Consider the following 19,221-nt stretch of genomic DNA (forward strand, 5'->3'; position numbering starts at 1 on the left):
CTTGCTTTTATATGACTACAGAATTTTTACTGAAGAAACAAACAATCTGCCCAGCAAAATTTACTCTAATCATGAGGGTCCTAATAACAGGATTTTCACATGGAAAACAAGTAGAATTTCAACCCAACACCTTCATGAACTGTTGCTACATGGATGTTTGTTCATTAGATGAAACAAGACACCGCTGTCCTCAAACGGAGCAACACCAACACTCACCCTCTGGCAAGGCACTGGAGCAGCTCAGAAAGAATCCAGTCACTTGGCTAAAGAAATTCTAATAGCCAGATGCTGGACTGTAAACTGCAACGCAGAGAGGTCATGGCTGTGTCCTGGCCTTCACCTGACAGCACAAAAACTGATCAATCATCCCACATCTGGAGGAGACAGTGCTGTGTAGCTTGTACGTGCACAGACCAAGAGCCAACACTTAAATCAAGCAAGGTTTACAGGAAGGTCTCCAGGCTGCATTGCACAATGCCTTGAGAATGGGATGGGGATATTCTGCTTGAAATGAACCTTCTGCCTGTGTCTGCCCACTGCTGAGCAGAGGTTAAGGGAAGGTTAAGGAAATGCCTTTGCAGCGGCCAAATTTCTGTTGTCAGATGAAAACAATCGGAGCACTCTCGAGCAGACCAGAGCGTTCATGACCCTCACCAGTTCCTCCAGCTCTCTCAAATACCTCTAACTCTGGGGGACACTTTTGTTGCTGTCCTCATGAAGGGAGAAATAATTGTAGAGGAGTCACGTAGTACCAGTAACACTTAGGCATGCAATGCAAGTTATCGGCAGCAGGTCTCAAACAAATAAAAGCAGGACCCTTCTGAACTCAGTGTATCAAGATGCTGCAGAGTTTAAAACCCAAGAGATTCAGACAAGCTCAAAAAGGACACATTTACCAGGACTGTTAAATATGGTCTCATTACAGTCTGCAGCCCAAACGGTTCCTGACTGGGATACTTTGACTGGGATTCTGATTGTCAGATGCTGAAGGAGATGTCCAAGGAAAGCACCATGTCCTCCCTGCCCAGTTTCTTTACATGCTGTCCTCTAGCACCTGCTTTGGTCATTTCTGGAGACCCTCACTGGCCATTCACACAGCATCCAAACAATTCACTCATATCTGAATTCCTCGGGGATATAAACCAGTGGAGCTTCAGCCTCGCAGGCAGAGTTGCCTGCATGGCAGGAGGCCACACAGGGCTGCACTGAATGTGCTGTGCTCAGCCCAGCCCCAGGCTCGGTGCCAGACAGTCTAAGCAGGGCAGTCTTGCCAAAGCATTGGTTCCACGCTGAAATGTTCTCGCAGTCCATACGTGCGTGAAAGGGATTTCCATCTCTAGAATTACTGAGCACAGTCAAAAGGAGCCAGCAGAATCCCTGAGGCATCAAAGGAAACCGGGAGTGAGCAGGAGCCAGTGCTTGTCCAGCAGATGGAAGCAGAGACCGAGGAGCGCCCACAGTGCCTGACCTGGGGCAGTGGCCAGACCACGCTGACCTGCAATCTCAGCCCTGGGCAAACACCAGCAGGAGGAGCTGCCCTGGGGCAGAAACAGCCAAGCCAGCTGTCCTCCTTCCAGCAGAATGAGTACCCTACACAGAGGGTTGCTGTGGACAGGCAAACCCAGTCTCCTTCTGGGCTGGCCAGGGCTTTGCTCCATCACGTCCATTGCTGCTGCCATCTTCCACATCCACGGACACCTTCAGCCTCACAGCCAGCACACCTGGCTGCAGCAGGACAACTTGAGGGACAGCACAGGGACAGGAAGAAAACTCAGCAGATATGGATTCTGAGAACTCACTGACAATCAGATCAAAATCCTGGTTGCTCTGAACTACTGAGAGAGAAAATGGGCTTAATGCAAAAACTGGCACGAGAGCTTCCACCCCAGGTACATAAACTCAAGGATCCGAGAAACTCAAGGCTCTGTGCAACAGCAGCTTTCTTTTAACTCCAGCTCTAGTTCAACAAAGCACTAAAATCCACAAGAAAGCATTAGTCCTGCACAAGAACTGAGCACACGGACTTCAGTGAGGCCCAGTTTGATGGGTGAGGCTGCTCTACACATTGTTAATAGAAGGTCTCTGCCCCATACAGCACATAGGGATGAGGCAACGTCAGAGAAAGAACAAGGAGAAGGAGCTTTCCAGCCAGGATTTGGAAGGAAACACATGAAAGAGCATCAGAAACAAAGGCAAAGGGTTTTACAGCAGCCATTCCAGGGAAGGCCACAGTGCTGGAAAGACAGTGGAGAACCCAGTAAGTTGTAATGAGTGAGCTGGGGAAAGTGGAAAGTGGTGCAAAGGAGCCAGGTGAGGAGCTGCTCTGTGCTTAGCAGGGCTGGATATGGTCACACATCTCCACACAGGCTAGGCTCAGGCTCAGCTCACCCTGCACAGGGCTCAGCGGGCCCAATCTGCCCACTCTGGACACCAATCCCTCCCTGCAGGGCCACGGCAGCTCCTGATGAAAAGGAGCAGGGCAGCAGCTGACACCAAATATCCTGGGAGCAGGAATATCCATGGTAGGACATCCAGCCTACCCTGGGAGTGAGATTCTTTACCCAACACCACCGGCTGCCACGTACCTGCTGGGCAGGACATGGCTGAGGCATGTCTGTGTGCAAAAAGCTGTCTTTTTTTGCACTACTGGGGAAAAAAATAAATCTAGAGTAAAAAAAAAAAGTAACACCAGCCAGATGGTAATGTATTCCCTGCCAGATTTCCAAGCAGCTTTCTCTACCAAGCTTAGAGCAGAGAAAAAGCTACTCAAACCTGCCTTAAACACTCATCTGTTCCATCAGGTACATGGCCCCAGGTGTTGACTGGCAAAGGCACTTTACAGGTTCACCTGAAGGCACTTGTCCTGTATCACTTGGTCCCTGACAGCTGCCTGGTAGTGCTGCCAGTCACTAGGAGAGGGGCTTTACTTTAGTTTCAGCCTTAAAGAACTATTGGGAAAATTTATTAGTCCAGGCCCCATATCTGATTATTACTGAAAATTATATTACAAACATAAACAGTTCTGCTTGCTTTCTCAGTGCATTCCTTGGTGTGTGCATGGATGAATGCCCCTTACACTTCTGGCACACACTAACACATTTCTTTCCAGCTTTGTATTCCATTGTGGGTGTCTGAGAGTAAGTCCACAAGTCAAGTTTATCTTCAAACTGAGCCCCTCTGGAGCATTTTCCCCTTGCCACCTCTCTAGGCTGGTTGGATACAATGGATCGCAAGTTCACCCCTACAAACTGTGTTTCAATGAGGAGTTCCCAAGAACAGTACTCAGCTAACCAGGGAAAGTTCCACACAGGGGATTCCAACACACATCGAAGAGTAAAACCAACATGAGGCTTTTTGTCTCCACTGCCATTAAGACAATTTCAGGTCAAGAGGGAATATTGTCAGAACAAAAGGGAAAAAAGAGCTGCAGTTTCCAAGACATCTTTCACTGCCTGAACAAAACAGGTCACTGAATGCACCTGCGCCATGCTGGCTGCTCTGGGGCATTAAAAGCTTTCACAGAGCTGCTATTTAAAACTTGGGCTTTGAGATTTCTCCCCCTCTGCCAGCTTTGTTTTGTCTCTCCAAGCAGCAGAGCTGCTCCAGGCAAAAGCTTTGCAGAGCCCAAGGTACAACCCATGGATTCACATCAAAACTCTCCATCACTGAGGCCTTTGTGGACTTTCTGCCCTTCTGCATCAGATGGATCAATTTTACTCTCTTTTCACATATGGGGTGCCAGGAATGGCTCTGGGATCACTGTGAGTAGTGCAAAGAACTGAGGGAAATTCTCAGGGCACTGAAGGAGTTTGAGAAGGCAGCTCTCTTCCTGCACAGTTCGTTAACCCCTGCACAGGGAGACAGCAAAGGTGCTACTACAGACCAAGAGCCCAGACTTACTGATCAGCTGCAAAAATATTTCAAAATATTGCCTGCAGTTTACTGTTTCCAAATGGCTCACTACAGAGGACTTCTCAGTTTATGTGTTTTTCTGCTTTCCTGTCATGAGACAGGGGAGTCAGGCCAAACCTGGGTACTCCACTTTGTTGTACCACTGCTCTCACAGGCAACCCTCAGTGCCTGGAGCTGGGTTCAAGGCAGGCACAGAGGAAATATAACAAAGCATTTATGATGATGTGTGTTATAAATCGAAAAGGGGGTGGGGAGGGGAGCACAGGGAACCTGTGAGGCCAGACACACCTCAGCACACTCCAATTGTTCATTTCACAGTGAAGGTGAACTCTGAGCAGGGATGTCAAGGGAGGCACCAAGGGGAGCTGACTGGGACAAAGCTCAAAATGTTTATTTGAGCTTATGGCTTGAGTTATAATATCTAACAGTGATTTCCATCTCCAAGAGTTCATAACTTGGCTCTGCCTCTAATGCATCCATAATTCAAGAGCGAGCCTCTCTCGCCTCCCTGCTCTTGTTAGTGCAGAATATCAGCAAAGAATTCAGGCAGTGCAACAGGAGGAAAATGCTTTTTGTTCAGCCAATTTGTAATGGTCATTTGCAGTGACAAGAGGATGACTTCTTGGATGGGAACTAACACCTCTCTCCCAATTCCACGAACACCCTGCCTTGGCTAAAGTGCCGAAAGGTTAAACATGACTTGCATGGCGACACATTCAGCTCTCAGCTGTCAGCAGGTCAAGATTTGGAGATCTCTGACAATCAAGCAACAATCTTCTGTTCTGCGAACTTTCTCACCCTCTCTGGAGGAGGAGCATGAAACCTTATTCATCCCTGCGAGCCTCCTCCGGGAATAGATCCTAGCACTGAGCAGCTGTTCATTAGAGAAAGTCAATGCTGTCACTGCTGTTATTCTGCAGACAATAAAGGAGCAAATTACCCATTGCAAAGCACACACCTTCAAAAATGTGGGCACTGTGTTTGCAGAGCATGTCCTACTCCCACTCCCCAGCTCTCTCCCTTCCTGGATAACTCACAGACCTCCTGGACTGTTAGGGAAGAAGCTGACAGCAACTGTGCAAGAGAAAAACATCTGCCAGACCTGCCTTTCTCCTCCCTTTACACTGCCATGGAAATTTATCTGTAATTTATTTCTACTTCAGGACAGGATAACTAGCATGTAAAATCTCTAGGCAAGACTCTTGCCCAGTTGTATCCAAACACACGGAATATTTGCTTTTGGGGCAATATAAACAATGTCAGATCTCACACCTGAGCACGTTTAGCAAATAGGCATTTCTTCTTTTCTGACTGTTCTCACCTGAAAATGGCAATGCACAGCTTTGTGAACAGGAAAGCAAAAGGAACTGGCACAAGGGAGTTTTCATAAGTGACTAGAGAAGGTGAGTGGTGCCCTTTTAATACCCTAAATCAGGCATTCCCAAGTGTCTTAAGTCAAAAACTGTCTCCTCTTATCCCCAAATGCAAGCACATATCCTTTCTGAAACTTACCGTTTACTTTTTGGGGTTTTTCTCCCACCTTTGCTGCATCAGTGCCTGTGGCAGTTCGGATCCAAGTTTTCCTGACACTGAAGGATGGGATGACTTTTGGTTACAAGATTATGGACTCAATTCCCCAACTTTAGTGCTCTCAGAACTCCTCCTCTGCAGCCTTTGGTCCCCAGGCCTTGCAGGATCTTTTAGGTGTGTGCCTCAGCAGAAACCACAGCACGGACAGTGCTTTGGTAGTGGGACTGCAGAGGTTGTCCCACTAAATATGTCAGCACCAGTGCTCAGAAATGTTCCTTTCCTTTCACTTCCCAGGCACCTGTGGAGTGTCTGGGTCAGCACACAAGGCATGCAGGAAGGGAGGCTGAAAAGGTACTTGGCTCCCATGGCTCAGTGTATTGGAGTAACAGGTTATTTCTGCCCAACAATACAGATGAGCTCAATAAATCAGTTTTGTATTGTCTTTTTACCTCATGTCTTCCAAACATTTTGTAAGCAATTATGCATCTGTCAATGCAAATATTGAACTGAAAAGCTGAACAGGGAAGAATTTATCTCCATGTTTTGGAATGTCTCTCTTTGGAGTCTCGCTTCCTTCTTACTAAGATGGTGCTGCAGCAGAGCAGTGACATATCCTGTCATCTTTAAAGCAGCACACAAAGAAACAAAGATGTTTTAATCCCACAAAGAATTCTGGGGGATTAAAACAGAGAAGTTCAATCTTTTTTTTTTTTTGTGCTATTAAAAGACCTCCATACACAGCACTTGTATCACAAACTACAATCCCAAAATCCCCCAACAAATAAGTCAACAAATAGATCCTAAAATATATGGTCCAACCTACACATTACAAAATCTGCTCCTCTGCTGTTTGCATATACGTGAAAAACAGAGAATTTAACAGATTAAATACACTTCTCTGATTAAAAAAAAGATGCAGAGAGATTAATTAGTTTGGATGAGGAGTGTCCATTTACTACCTGGATGTACTCCTCAGAGCACCACCTGCCACAGCTTCTGGGGTGTCTCCACAGAGTGTGGCAGGAGAAGCTGCTCTAGGAACAGCTTCTCATTTGGCTTGAGAAACAGACTGTCCAACATTTTCCCCAGTTCCATGTCTGTGTCTGGAAGCCCTGGGAGCACATGGATCCCAGTCCAGACAGGCAAAGGGGCCATCAGGCAGTCCTCTTTCATTCCTCTCAACTTCTTTATACAGCTGACAGATTTCAGCTCAGAAATTAAATCCATTAATGTACTAGCTCAGCCACAAGCTGACACCCTGAACTCTCTGTAACCAGAAGCCCAGGAAGAGTGGCAGGTTTCCAGAAATTGCCTTGGATTTTTAGGGGGGCTCTTCTCCCTCTCCCCAAATCCTTGATCCTTCAGGCTGTGGAGTTTTGTATGTCCAAGGTACATTTAGCTCTGCTGCAAAGCAGTCGGAGTGTGCTTTGCCCACCACTCCAGCTCTTGTAAAGCTGTCAACATTGGCTCTCTGTTTGCGTACACGCATTTGGAACTGCTCCTCATCACGCCAAAAGGGACGGGAGCCAGCCAGACTGCACGACGCATTCCTGCTCGCTTCCCCAGAGCGCTTGGAAGCGCCTCCATTTGCACCGCTCCGAGCCGGAGCCAGGCAAAATAAACAGGAGGGGCTGTGCCGGCAGCTGTGGCCAGGCGGCCCCACTGCACAGAGCTCTGAGGAATGGGGCTCTTCTGGCTTCTGCCACAGGCCAAAGGGTTGGACACCTCAGGCCTTCAGGCACCTCAATCCTCAGAAGCCTGAAGATACATCACAGAGAGTTTCTGGGAGGCAGAAGCAGCAGCCAATACAGCTGGAATGTGGCAGAGGCAATAGGAAACCCCAGGTCAGGGCACAGTGGATGCTGAGACCTAACAGAATGGCTGTGCTGGAGCAGCACTGACAGTGTCATCATTTTAGATAGTAACTGCTGATTAGTAAGTCTGTCTTGGCACATTTTCACAGACTTTTGTGCAAACAAATTCCCTATAAGAAAGTTACTCGGTGTACAGAGGGAGTTGAGCCTCTAGATCAGGTGAGAGGCCAACAAGGAGAAGGGAAGAAATGAGCAAAGATACCTCAGAGTTTTTGTGTGGAGAACAGAGCAGCCTCCCTGCCCTAACCCTAAGACCCAGACAGCTTATGTTGCTCAAGCTGAGCCCTTAAAGCACTGCAAGCTCCAGCCATTCCCATGCAGCTGCCAAACCCAGGGACTAGAAAAAAAAGGGTTGCAAGAGGCTGTTTTGTAAAGTCACCACTGCAACTGGAACTTCCACGGTACACCAGGAATGTCCCATGGCTGACAACCAGTCAGGATGATGTCCCAGCTTCCGGTCCAGTGGCTCAAAAAGTCTCCCATGGTCTCTGTCACCGACTCACTGTGCTGCTCTGGGTACATCTCTCAGTGTCTCTGGGACTCCATCTGCTCACAGTTCACAACACAGCTATTCACAGAAGTGAAGGTGCAAAAGTAATAGCCAGAGAGCATCACAAGACCATTAACAAAAGCCACAATATCCATAATTTAAATATAAACACCTCCCAAATCAGTAAACATGAGATGGCCCTGGGGACATAAGCTTGCCAGCCTCTGGCGTTCAGTGGGAACATCCTCATGCCTTTTTAGCCATCATTACACCAGCTCTCCTTGTCATTATCCTAGGGCAGCACACCATCTTCCAGAATGATATATGAGAAACCTCCAAGAAAAAAAAAAAGCTGTAAGGCCTATTTTTTTTTTACCTCTTGCAGAAAAACGACAGAGAGACATGGTCAACAGAATACCATTTTGGCTCACAAGTCACCCTGTAACTCCTCCTTACTCACCTTGCCTCAGTGACTGGAGCCATTTCACTCCAGTCACTTCCTCCTTGTGCTCTGAGGCTGATGTTTCCCAGGGGCTGACACCTATTTAATCAGATCTATTTGCAATTCAGATTTATTTGTAGTATCAGATCCATCTGCGATTCAGGCACATCCAGCAACAGCAGAGAGGGATGAAGCTGGAGGTCCTGGACCGTGCAGGAGGGCACAACCTGCTTCCTCTGTGACCACGGCTCCTGCTCTGCCCCATTCTCTCTGCCAGAGCAGTCATCCACTGTCCCGAGCAGCTTTGAAAAGAAGAATGTTTTGGGAAGGGATCTTGCAGAGGGGTCTCCCTGATGCCAGGTACACAGAATGCTTCCCACAAGTGACAATGTGAACACACAACACGCTGGGAGCCCACAGTAACACAGTCTGGCAACAAACTGAGATTGCCAATTTGGAAGGGAGAGAACTAAAAGCAGATGGATGCATCTGCATTCACTCAGGACAATGCAAATCTGTTTTTCTAGGAAAGTCTGGAGAAAAGCTGGATTTCCATGGGGAAAGAGCATCGCTGATATCCAGAGATTCTGTCAAAGCCCTTTGGCTGGACACTTGCTGGGTGCCACAGAGAACTCTGATGTAAAGCTGTGCATTAAGACAGTGCTTGATAACACCACCTGCCCCTCCTTATCCCATCCTTCCTCTCTCTTCCTGCTCTTCATTCTTGTCCACAATCCACTTGGCATTGCCCCCAGCTGCACCAGAAACAGAGATGGGCAAGAGCATCTCTGATACTGAAGACAAACTCCCAGCTGTGTTCTGAGAGATTCCTAGCATCCAAGCTATCCAAGTGAAGGCTCAGAGCAGCCCAGCTCTGGTCCTGACTCAGCCTCCCCTATGACCCAGGCCCACTCCTCCTATTCCTGTTCCTCAGCACCCCTGTAGGTACTGGTGGGTCTTGGAGACAAGGACATGTCTGTCCCGTGTCAAAAGTAATGGGATTAGATACCACTATGAGCTTTGCTATGCCTCCAGACACTTGCAACATCCTCACTCCAGCTGCTGGACGCTGTCAGTGCCGGAGGGCACCACCAGCCCTCAACCTCAGAGAGCTGCTGAGGCACAGCTGTAACACCAATGATTAATAATTAACTAGTGTCATCAGGAGTCCAACCACATCAACCTTCCTGTCCCACAGCCCACTGCAAGCTGCTGACCTAATTATGGTCTCTATTCCTAGCTCCCTTCCAGCCTCCCCACGCAGGCATAGCCTGTCCCACACCCTCCAGGACAGACTAGGTGTGATCCCTGTAGTGCAGATGTGCTGATGCACCACAGGACTGCACCACCACCAAGGGACTCTGAGGAGAACTGAATGGAGCCTACTGCTTAAACCCTGCTTCAGTCCAAGCCTTACCAAACACCAGCTGTTATTTCAGGAAGCCTCAAAAGTGCAGCAGACCTGAATTAGTAAGAGATGCATGTGGAGAACACCAGAGGACCACAAATCACGCCTGAATCCAGACATCCCTCGTCTGCAGGAGCTGAAGGCAGAGTAACACATGAGCCTGGCGACATCTGACAGCTCTAACATCGTGCACAGCTACCACTGCATGTGGATTAGACCAGTTTCCCCTTAGGACCTGGAAACAGCTCACCTATTCCCAGCTGTACATCCCTTGTTCTGCTCTATTATCCTTGACACCTCTGTTGCCACTCACTTCGGTGCCATCCCCGGGCTTAGCTGTTGTGCTTAATGGGAGGTGAGGGCTCTGCATTTTGTATCAAACCCTCTGTCACTGCGGGCTGCTGGAGCTGTCAGGAGTGTGGCACATCATAGCCCCATGGAACTTCACAGACAGCTGAGCTGGAACTCCCCTTGGGCTCCCAGAGCAGGCTGCTGACACTGGAGCTATGAGCAGCTTTCCCTCGGCGATGGAAGGGGTGTGATGCATCTTGGCCCTGTAGGAACCTCAGCCAAGCAGAGCTGGGTGGTTGGGTGAGTGCCTGACACACGTCTGCACCAGCTTTTCACAAGTTTCACCCAATATCAATGGGCTCAATCCTGTTCCACGCATGCTTAAAACCCACCAGCAATGACAAGGCTCAGTAAAGTGAGATGGAGTTAAAGTTTACAGCTTGTTAGGGAGAAGGTCACTTCTAGCTTTGAAGTTCTATTTATTAAGCAAGAAGTGTTGTGTACCTCCTCCTTGATCTTGCCATCCTCTGAATTCACACTTGCCATGGCTTGCTTAGCACCTTCTGCCACAGGCAGGAGCAACAGCATTTTACAGAATCCATCAGACGCATTATGCAAACAGCTTCAGATACCTGCTTCCCAGGAAACCAGAGCTGAGAAACACTCGTAAACAGAGTCCTCATGGCTGAGCTTTTGGGAAGTCAAGTGGAGAGCGGTTCCCTGCTTAACTGCTAGTGAAGTGAGAGACCAGAGGGCAAAGGAAAACAGAAGGATGCTAAAAGGAGAGAGGGAAAAGTGACAGTTCTGTGTCTGGCACAGGGAACAGGAACATGGCAATTGCAGGCTGGAACTGGGATCCCTCCTTCTCCAGAGGTGATGCATCACTGATTCTTATTATGCCAACAACTCACAGCAAAAATGCAACTGTGTTATCCCATCCTACACTTTCTCTCCCTACACATTCCCACAACTCATGCCTCCCAGAAGAAGTGTGCCATGCCCAGACACAGTTGCATATAGCTCTGCTCCCACAACCACACAGGGCCCTGCTGTCCCTGCAATGGGTTCCTGCTGGAGAAAGGCCACCCTAATCCAGGTGGGACAATCCCTCCACTCTGGTTAATGCTGCCCTTCACTGTCGCTGGCAGCACACACAGGATCAATGCCCAGCTGCGGTCAGGGAGGTCAGCCCAGAGCAGCACTGACCCAAATCCAAAGTTCCCTGTCCCCTGGCTGCCCAGTACCTGTGTTGGAAGCCGCGAGGGGGGCAGAGCACGTGGCCAGGGCTCAGGCTGAGTGCCAAGCCAGCATCCAGCACGTCATTCGCACATGCAGGGACTGAAAATCCACTTGTGGTAACAGCACGTCTGTTTCCGCGAGGTGGTGGCCAACTGCGAGTGCTGCTCACTTCATCACCACCTTCCCCTCCATCCCTAAAGCTCATCCCAGTCAGAAGCTGTATTTTCCTACAGCCCTTTGGAGCAGGAACCCCCCCCATCCCAGGCTCTGTGTGGGTACCTGCAAGCCACTGCAGCACAAACACCAAAAGAACAAAAAAACTGAAGGTGCTTCAGCTGCCTCCAAGCTCTGTCCCTGTTATCACATTCATACAAATATTTGGCTGAAAAATCCATTTCCTGGGACACTGCTGCAGCAAGCTGCTACAACTGTCAGCGTAAATGATGTTCTGCCAACGGCAATCTCGCAGTGTCATCTCTAATAACACGGCACTAAATCCCAGCTCGCGGGGGATGTGCTCAGCTGCTGGGAGACTCCTCCGTGGCTCGCTCAGCCCAGACCTCCACCCATCACCCTGCTCTGTTCTCCAATTCCTGCCTTATTGCAGCACAGGGAGATTCTGATTCTTGCCCATCTGGTTTAAGGCAAAGGTTTTTCCCACACATGTCACAGCAGTCATGGCCACCCCACATGCACAGACCAGGAACAGGGTCCAGAGGACACAGGGAGGGGAAATCCCACACCCACACTGAGATACATGTCCACCCCTCTCTCTTTATGTACCCCTAATGGCCTCCAGCACCAAATGCCCATAATTATTATCCAGACTGACCCATCCCTTCCAAAAGGACAGCTCCAAGGCTATTTATTACATTATCTCTATTTACAGAAATTTAAACAGTGAGGAACTGATTCTCCTCTGCAGCCCAACAACAGAGAGGGAGAGAGAAGCCAGGAGTCCTGGCTCTCACAACTGTGCTCTGACAGTCCTTCTGCAATAACCAATAAATATGAAAAGACACAAACACTCAGATCTGCACAAAAGAGCTTTGGGGTCAGGATCTCAAATTTGTTTCTCCCACTCCAGTGGAAGAAAACTATTCTATACTAAAATTGCCAAGATTTTAAACTTTCTTTAGGTCACCTGCTTATACATACTCAAAGGGATTAAAAAATAAGGAGGAATAACAATTTTTTCAAGATTCCCAATGCTTTACAACTAAAACTAATAGGATGAATTGCAGGGAAGTGAAAATTGGGTTAGCTGTGGAGAAGAGAGATCCCAGCATTCATGCAATGGGGAAGATGGAATGGAAATTATGGGGAGCCACACTCCTTGTGACATTTAAAAACAAATAGATCGAATCTTTGTAAAAGTTTACTGTTCTTGCAGCAGCACAGCTTCTGACTGTTATTTGTGCTACTTTGTGCCAGTTGTGGGGCAAACACATAGCAAGAGGGAGTCTCTGTTCCCATGAAAACACACAAAGAGCAGGCGTGTGCATGACATGGAGGGGGAAAGCGAAGTGACAGGCAAAGCGACCTGCTGAGACCACACGTCACGTTCCCCAAGCCCTTCTGCTACTCTTCTTTGAAAGGTGCTTTATGAAGCATGGCAACGCTTCTGTGTGTATGTCAAGAACCTGGGAACACGACCAGGAATAAATTCTGTATCTACAAGTTCAGAGTAGGACTCCAGAACCTGCTTCCAGAAAAAGGAGCTACAAGGAACAAGACACAGCTGACCCCAAGGAAAGGCAGCATGCAGAGTAAGAGCCTGGGAAAGCATCCCACAGCCACTTCTAATGCCCTTTCTGGCAGAGAGAGACACAGTGTTCATTCATTACCTGTCCAGGTGAGGGGTGAAGGGACAGAGCTGCCAGATGTGTTTGGCACGCCATCCACTGGGAAGCAGTGGAGATCCAAGGGGAAAACCCAAGCTATCCCTGTTTCAGCAGCAGGTTCTGTTTCAGGGCTGCATGACTATATCCCACTGTCCCGTCTGCTCTCTTCCCTTCCAGCTCCAAACACTGCTTCCCCAGGGAAGGTCTGGAAATTTGCACCATGAAGTCTGCACAGCCAAAACATCTGCAGCCCGCTGCTGCCTGCCCTGCCTGGCGACGGCCAGCATGTGCTCAGCCACGGACACACAGCACAGCCCAAATTCCTCCCAGGACAGGAAGTCACACTGCCCAGGGAAATTACACTTTTGGGGTTTTTAGACTGTGCAGATATGACAGAAAGGGGTCATGTTAATTGCTGTTTTTACTGGGAAAAGCCCTTTAATAAGGGAGAGGGAACAATTCCCAGCCATCATATAAGGAACAGGGAGGAGGAACAGGACAACTGGGTAGAAGAGCTATAGGGAAACTGATTCTTTTGCTATGCACAGCTCATTCAAATCCAGCCCTGTCTGGAAGGCAGAGGCATCATGAATACAAAATGTTCCCAGGCCTGATCCTTGGAAGCATTTGCATTATCACCAGCAAGACCCCAAAACTACCAGGAGCACAGCCTCATAAAACAGCACTGCCAGTGCTGCCAGTGAGACTGTGGGTAAGGAGACACAAGGTCATACTGCACAAACCTTTTCCAGGGGCCCTGACAGTACAGTGGGCTGAAAGGCTGGACTGTCACCTTATCTTGGCACAGTTTCTTGCCAGAAGCAGGGAGGGAAGAAGCAGTTTAGTTGCTCCTGTCTGCAGACACACAGGAGTTTGGTCCCTGAAATTTCCAAATAAGCAACACTAAATAGCTGTACTTCATTCTATTGTTCTTTTGTTGTCTGTCTTTCAGTTTAGTTTGGGGGTTTTTCCTAGAATTCTTTGTTTTGGTTTAGTTTGGTTTTATTTTTCACAATCAGGAAAGGATTTGTGCCTGACCAGTTCACTCCAGCTGCTTCTGAACACGGAGGAAAAGACTCCTCAAGCCAGTCCAGGCATCCAAAAATGTGCTCTGATGGTGAAGCGCTGAAACAAAAAAGGATCAATACCATGCCAGTCACTCGTGGAGGAGTTTACAGCCTGCACAGGTCACTGCAGTTTCCCATCTGTCTCAGAGATACTTCTCCCCAATTATAAAAAACCCCAGAGATTTAACAGGCATGTTTTTCATCACTATCAGCTCAATCTGGTGAAAAACTCAACCTCACATATTTGTTTTAGCAGCCAGCGGGTGGTGTGGTGCTGCAGAAGAGAGATTTGGGTGAGAACTCCAGGCAGAAATCTGCTCAGGCCGGCTGGTGCTCCAGAAGGAATGCTTCCCATTTAACCTCTTCCATTGCCTCCATTTGCAAAGCAGATTAAACATTGTAGAGCTACAAGATGCAATTATGCAGAATGAGTTATGATGCCAAGGACATCAAATTCACCTTTGCAGCTTGATCAATATTAGTTATCAATAGCACACCAGAGCCAACAGAGGAGCTGTCTCTGGAGCATGGAACTGCCCATAGGAAGCGCTCCCCTCGGCTCACAGCTTCATTAAACACACAGAGGATCTGGCAGGGGCTGGCAATTAGATACAGAGCGTTCAACCGCTCACAAATTCTCTGCAGATTCCACCCAGATTACCTCCATGACACAATCCATTGATCTGAGGTGTGTTCTCAGGCTCCACAGTTAATTACACTCCCTGCTGATGGATGAACAGCAAAGCCATCGCTGGGAAAATACACTGGGAGCAGAATGCCAAGCAATGCAATCCTAAACAAAGACGAAAGGGGCTGGGAAGGATTTCAGAGCTTTCAAGGTTAAAGCTGCCTGCAAGATACACCAGGGTCAGCAGGAACAGGAGACAGATGTGGCAGGGGGCACTGTCCCGAGAGAAGGGACAGCTCAGCCAGACTCCCAGCCCTGGTAAGTTTGTCCATTTGCAGGACAGGGTGACACAAAGCTGGGGAGGCAGCCAGGCATGCTGGGAAGGATGCTGGAGCCTGGAGACCCCCACTGCACTCATGCTCTCAGCTATGTCCTCATGTCCAGACTTGCCCGCTGCACTCTTGGCTTACAAAGGAAAATGCACTCAGAGGCTGAGGCCCAGATCGGGAGGTGAAGGACAGCTCGCACCCAAAGCCTTGCTCCTGTATCACCAGGAGAAATCCCAGCTGGGGCTGTTCCCAAATACCACATAAAGGTCTCCGGAGCTCAGCAGAGCTCCAGCAATATGGACACAGAACACAAGTTGGATGTCACTGTGCTCAGCCTCCTCTGGACTGTGCTGGGCACCCTGGATAAACACTGTCCTGCCAGCTACTCCAGCCTCCAGCTATTTCTCTTGCTTGCATGGGAAGCACCTTTGTCTGTCCGTGCCAGCCCTTGCTTCTCTTGCTATCCAATGCCACTGCAGAGAATACCACCAAAAATGCTGCCCTCCCCAAGGAGCATATGGGCTGCCTCATCACTTCTAACCACCCCAGAGCAAAAAGGAATCCTCCCAACACAGTCTCCTTATCCCATCACCAGCAAAGAGAAACCTTTTGTGAAATGCCTTCTCTGCAAGTTTTAACTAAAGCTGGCCATGTGCAGTCACACCAGGAGGGAAGATGGCCACTGGTATTTGAAGCCCAGCCCAGCTCCTCCACCACACACCTGGCAGACCTGTACCTAGCCCAAGAGGCTGCTGGCAGCACCTCACCTTTCACCACGCTGAGGGTGGCATCGTTGCTGTAGCGCTTTCGGGCGGCGTTGGTTGCCACGCAGTGGTAAATCCCGGCATCGCTCTCCTGCACATCCACGATTTGGAGGACACCATTGGGAAGAGTTATAAACCTGAGTAACCAAAAGGAAGAGTGTGAGACAGGCTATGTCTTACCCCAGATATTCATCACCCCAAACCTTTTCTCCTGAAAAATCTCTCATGTGCAGGTCCTGGTAATGACAGCAGAATGGGATCAGGGGACCTCTGAGCAACCCAACCCATGGTCCTCAAAAAGCAGCAGGTACAGACCTACCCATCACCTTGGAGTCTTCCAAATGCAAAAGCTGCTTTTGGGAGACTAACAGGACTAACAGGACTTTGCTGACACAAACCAACTCAACTGGCCAGTACAAACCAACTTGATACACTCACACTTTTTACATACACATTTGTAGATGTCTCCAAGCTTGAGCACATGCTACAGCCATTTTCAGCACTTGCTTTTTTACAAAGGTTTAGTTGCCAGACAAAAAACACACTGCAAAGAAGTCTGAATATCATCTTTTTCTTGCTGCACCTCAAGTACATGAAAAGGGACCAGTTGATACACAGCTGCACCTCCGTGGGCCAAAGCAGCCACGACACAGCCACCTGAACTTGCACCATTTCTGGGTTGTAGTGATTCCTTTCCTTCTTCCACAAGTTTCTGGCTCTCACAAGGTGACAAACTCACAGCTGGGCATTCAGTATCCTCTGATTTGCCCATGGGATGCTACTTGGAAACACTTCCACAGAGTGAAATGGCTACATTGCTCACGACATGAACACAATCCTTGCTGCATTACACTGAACAAAGCAGATGATTAGCAATTAGCATAAAAGTAGGAGCAGGCTGTCAGCATCTCCATTTTCTGCCTGGATTCCTAGATGGCAGCCTCTTTATTCTTGAATGCAAGGCGCAAAGCCTACGTGATCCTTTTTAATTATATATGAGATCCATTTTTAATTGCAAGTCTCTATAAACAGAGCTGCTGAGGTTTGACAGGCAGCTCTGGGTTATCAGTCTTCATTATGAAGAGGACACATTCAAAGGCAATTGCTAAGGGGAGGGATAGCAGCTATTCCACAGGAACAGCACAAAGGCAAGTTATAACCACGAATGCCAGTCCTGCCATCCACAAAGATCACAGTAAGTCAAACTGTGGTTCTCCAGGTGCTGAGACAGCTGGAGTGCCATGAGTGAGGACCATGGAGCCAGGAAGACCTCAGCAAGTCACTCATCCTGCATCCAAGCCATGGTCACCAACAGCATGCTCGCTCCTGCAGACATTTATCCTAAATCTGCACTCATGGAAACACCTCCCTTGCCCTAAGCAGTCTGTTCCAGAGACAAATATCCCTGCTTTGAGTCTTGCATCGATCCTGGACCTCAGCTACTGCAGTTGGGCTCATCATGTCTTGTCCCCTTCACAGCTGATGAAGAAGGAGGAACTACAGGAGCTCCTCCAGTGACCATTATGTCTCCACTGAAACAATCCTGCAGCCTGATTCATGGACACAGACTGGCTGAAGCTTCCCACGTACGCAAATGCAATGCCTTACATCCCTAAAGCCACATTCCTGCTACTTAAAAAGATATTTTGCTCAGGATTAAGCTCCAAAAGGCCTCAGAGGAGGTGATACCCAAAAGCCCTCATCAGGATGCCTCATCAGGACTCGGGAGAAAGATGACAAATATTTGCATCCTCTCAGTTCCGTGGAGGGAAAGCCTCCCAGTGCGATAATATTTATTTTTGTCATGCATCTGCTATTTGAGTCTGTAATTAATACCAACATATTTCAAACACCAGGCAAGGCATCTCCCAGCCACAAAAAGACACTTCAGTGATGAATCACAGATTCACTGAGGCTAGGACAGACCTCTGGTCTGTGACCTTTCTACTCTCAGAGCAGGTTCACTATACCAGGGCATTCAGGACCCAGCTTCTCTTGAGGGCACAAAACAAGTCACTGTGTCTCTAAAGACAGCAGGAGCTGGAAACAAGGGAGTTGAATGGGGAGACTTCCTCAAAAGAGCTTGAGACAATCCCTTCAGCACCAGTGGTAGAAATTTACTCAATGCAGTACATCCTGTTGGGAAAACATGGCAGCGGTGAGGATCGCTCTGCTGGGGAAGCAAGGAGGGAAGAAAAGCAGGATTTCTCTATCCACCATTTCTCCCAGCTGCTCACAAAGCCTCCGGCTCTTCAGGGTCCCAGCAGCTCTGAATTAGAAGCCTTCAGGCAGCCTGCAAGGGCATTTGCTCCATCCCCAGGCTCCCTGCAAGGAAATTTGCCTGATGACTCAGAGCAGACAGTTGTCAGAGCTTTTCTTCCACACAAAGTGCTCATCTTTTTGTCTGCTCACCTTCACCAAGCATTAAGTAGGAAACAAAAACTAAAGGACAGACAGATAAAGGCCCTGGAAGCAACAGAAACGCTGGAACCTTGGCAGTCCGAGGAGTTTTGCTGTTGATAGCTGCAGTGTCGGGATCTCAGAGAAGCTTGCCTCAATGGGGGCGAAAGGCAAGCCCCCACCTGGATTACACTGAAGGACAGCACACTCAGAGCAGGGCCAACTACCACGGCTCCAAAGGCAGCAAGAACAGCAGGGCACACCCATGGAGCTCTTCCCCTCCCTAACAGCACTGAGGGGCTCAGGGCTGCTCACCAGAGCAGTGCCCAAGAACTGAAATCAAGCGCCACTGCCTTGTGTCCAAACCCTGCAACCCTAAAGCTCAGAGAATACCCTAGCATTACCAGCCCTATTCCTTTCTTACCTTCTCCCTAGTAAATTGCCAGCACACCCTATCTTCAGTCTTTTGAAGGGCCTAGGAGAGCCCAAAGCTGTCCTGAGCACAGTGAGGAACCTGCAGCTCTGTTGCAGACTCAGTTTGGAAGCCCTTTTGCTCACAGCTCCAGAGTCCTGTACATGAACATGAGCCACGTCAAAGCACTCCTGACACAGCACAGAAATAAACTCTACACACAGATAAAACCCTCACTTAGCCAAAATGTGGAAAAATATACTGTGATTGCAGAGCATGTGGTCTGTAGGTTATGGATTTGCTGTGCAGACCTCCAAAGACCTCCAGTTCCCAGCAAGTGCTCATCTTGGCTCTAGAGAAAAGAAACAGAATTTTGGAGCCTGCTGTGAAACCCAGCCAGCACCTAAACCAGAGATTACGCCAAGGGATGTTGCACACACCCCAAATCAACTGCAATCTAGAGAAATCCTGTGAGCCACCTTTCAACAGCTGCTGCAGATTTAAGATTGTGTTTATTCAATGTGCTTCAGAGCCAGAATTGCAAAATAATCTGTGCCTTACTCACACAGGGATTTTAGATTTTTGTCCTGA

At 48.6% G+C, this 19,221-nt stretch overlaps 1 protein-coding gene across 1 annotated transcript in view; it reads right to left on the reverse strand.

Moving 5' to 3' along the window:
• IGDCC4 (immunoglobulin superfamily DCC subclass member 4) overlaps positions 1 to 19,221 on the reverse strand; it is an 88,053-nt gene that overhangs the window by 29,968 nt on the left and 38,864 nt on the right. Inside the window, exon 4 of the mRNA XM_053988744.1 lies at positions 15,822 to 15,955. Coding sequence (XP_053844719.1) covers positions 15,822 to 15,955 — 134 coding nt within the window. The remainder of the gene's footprint in view (positions 1 to 15,821; positions 15,956 to 19,221) is intronic.

The sequence above is a fragment of the Vidua macroura genome, chromosome 12 (genome assembly GCF_024509145.1).
Source record: "Vidua macroura isolate BioBank_ID:100142 chromosome 12, ASM2450914v1, whole genome shotgun sequence".
Classification (NCBI taxonomy): domain Eukaryota; kingdom Metazoa; phylum Chordata; class Aves; order Passeriformes; family Viduidae; genus Vidua; species Vidua macroura.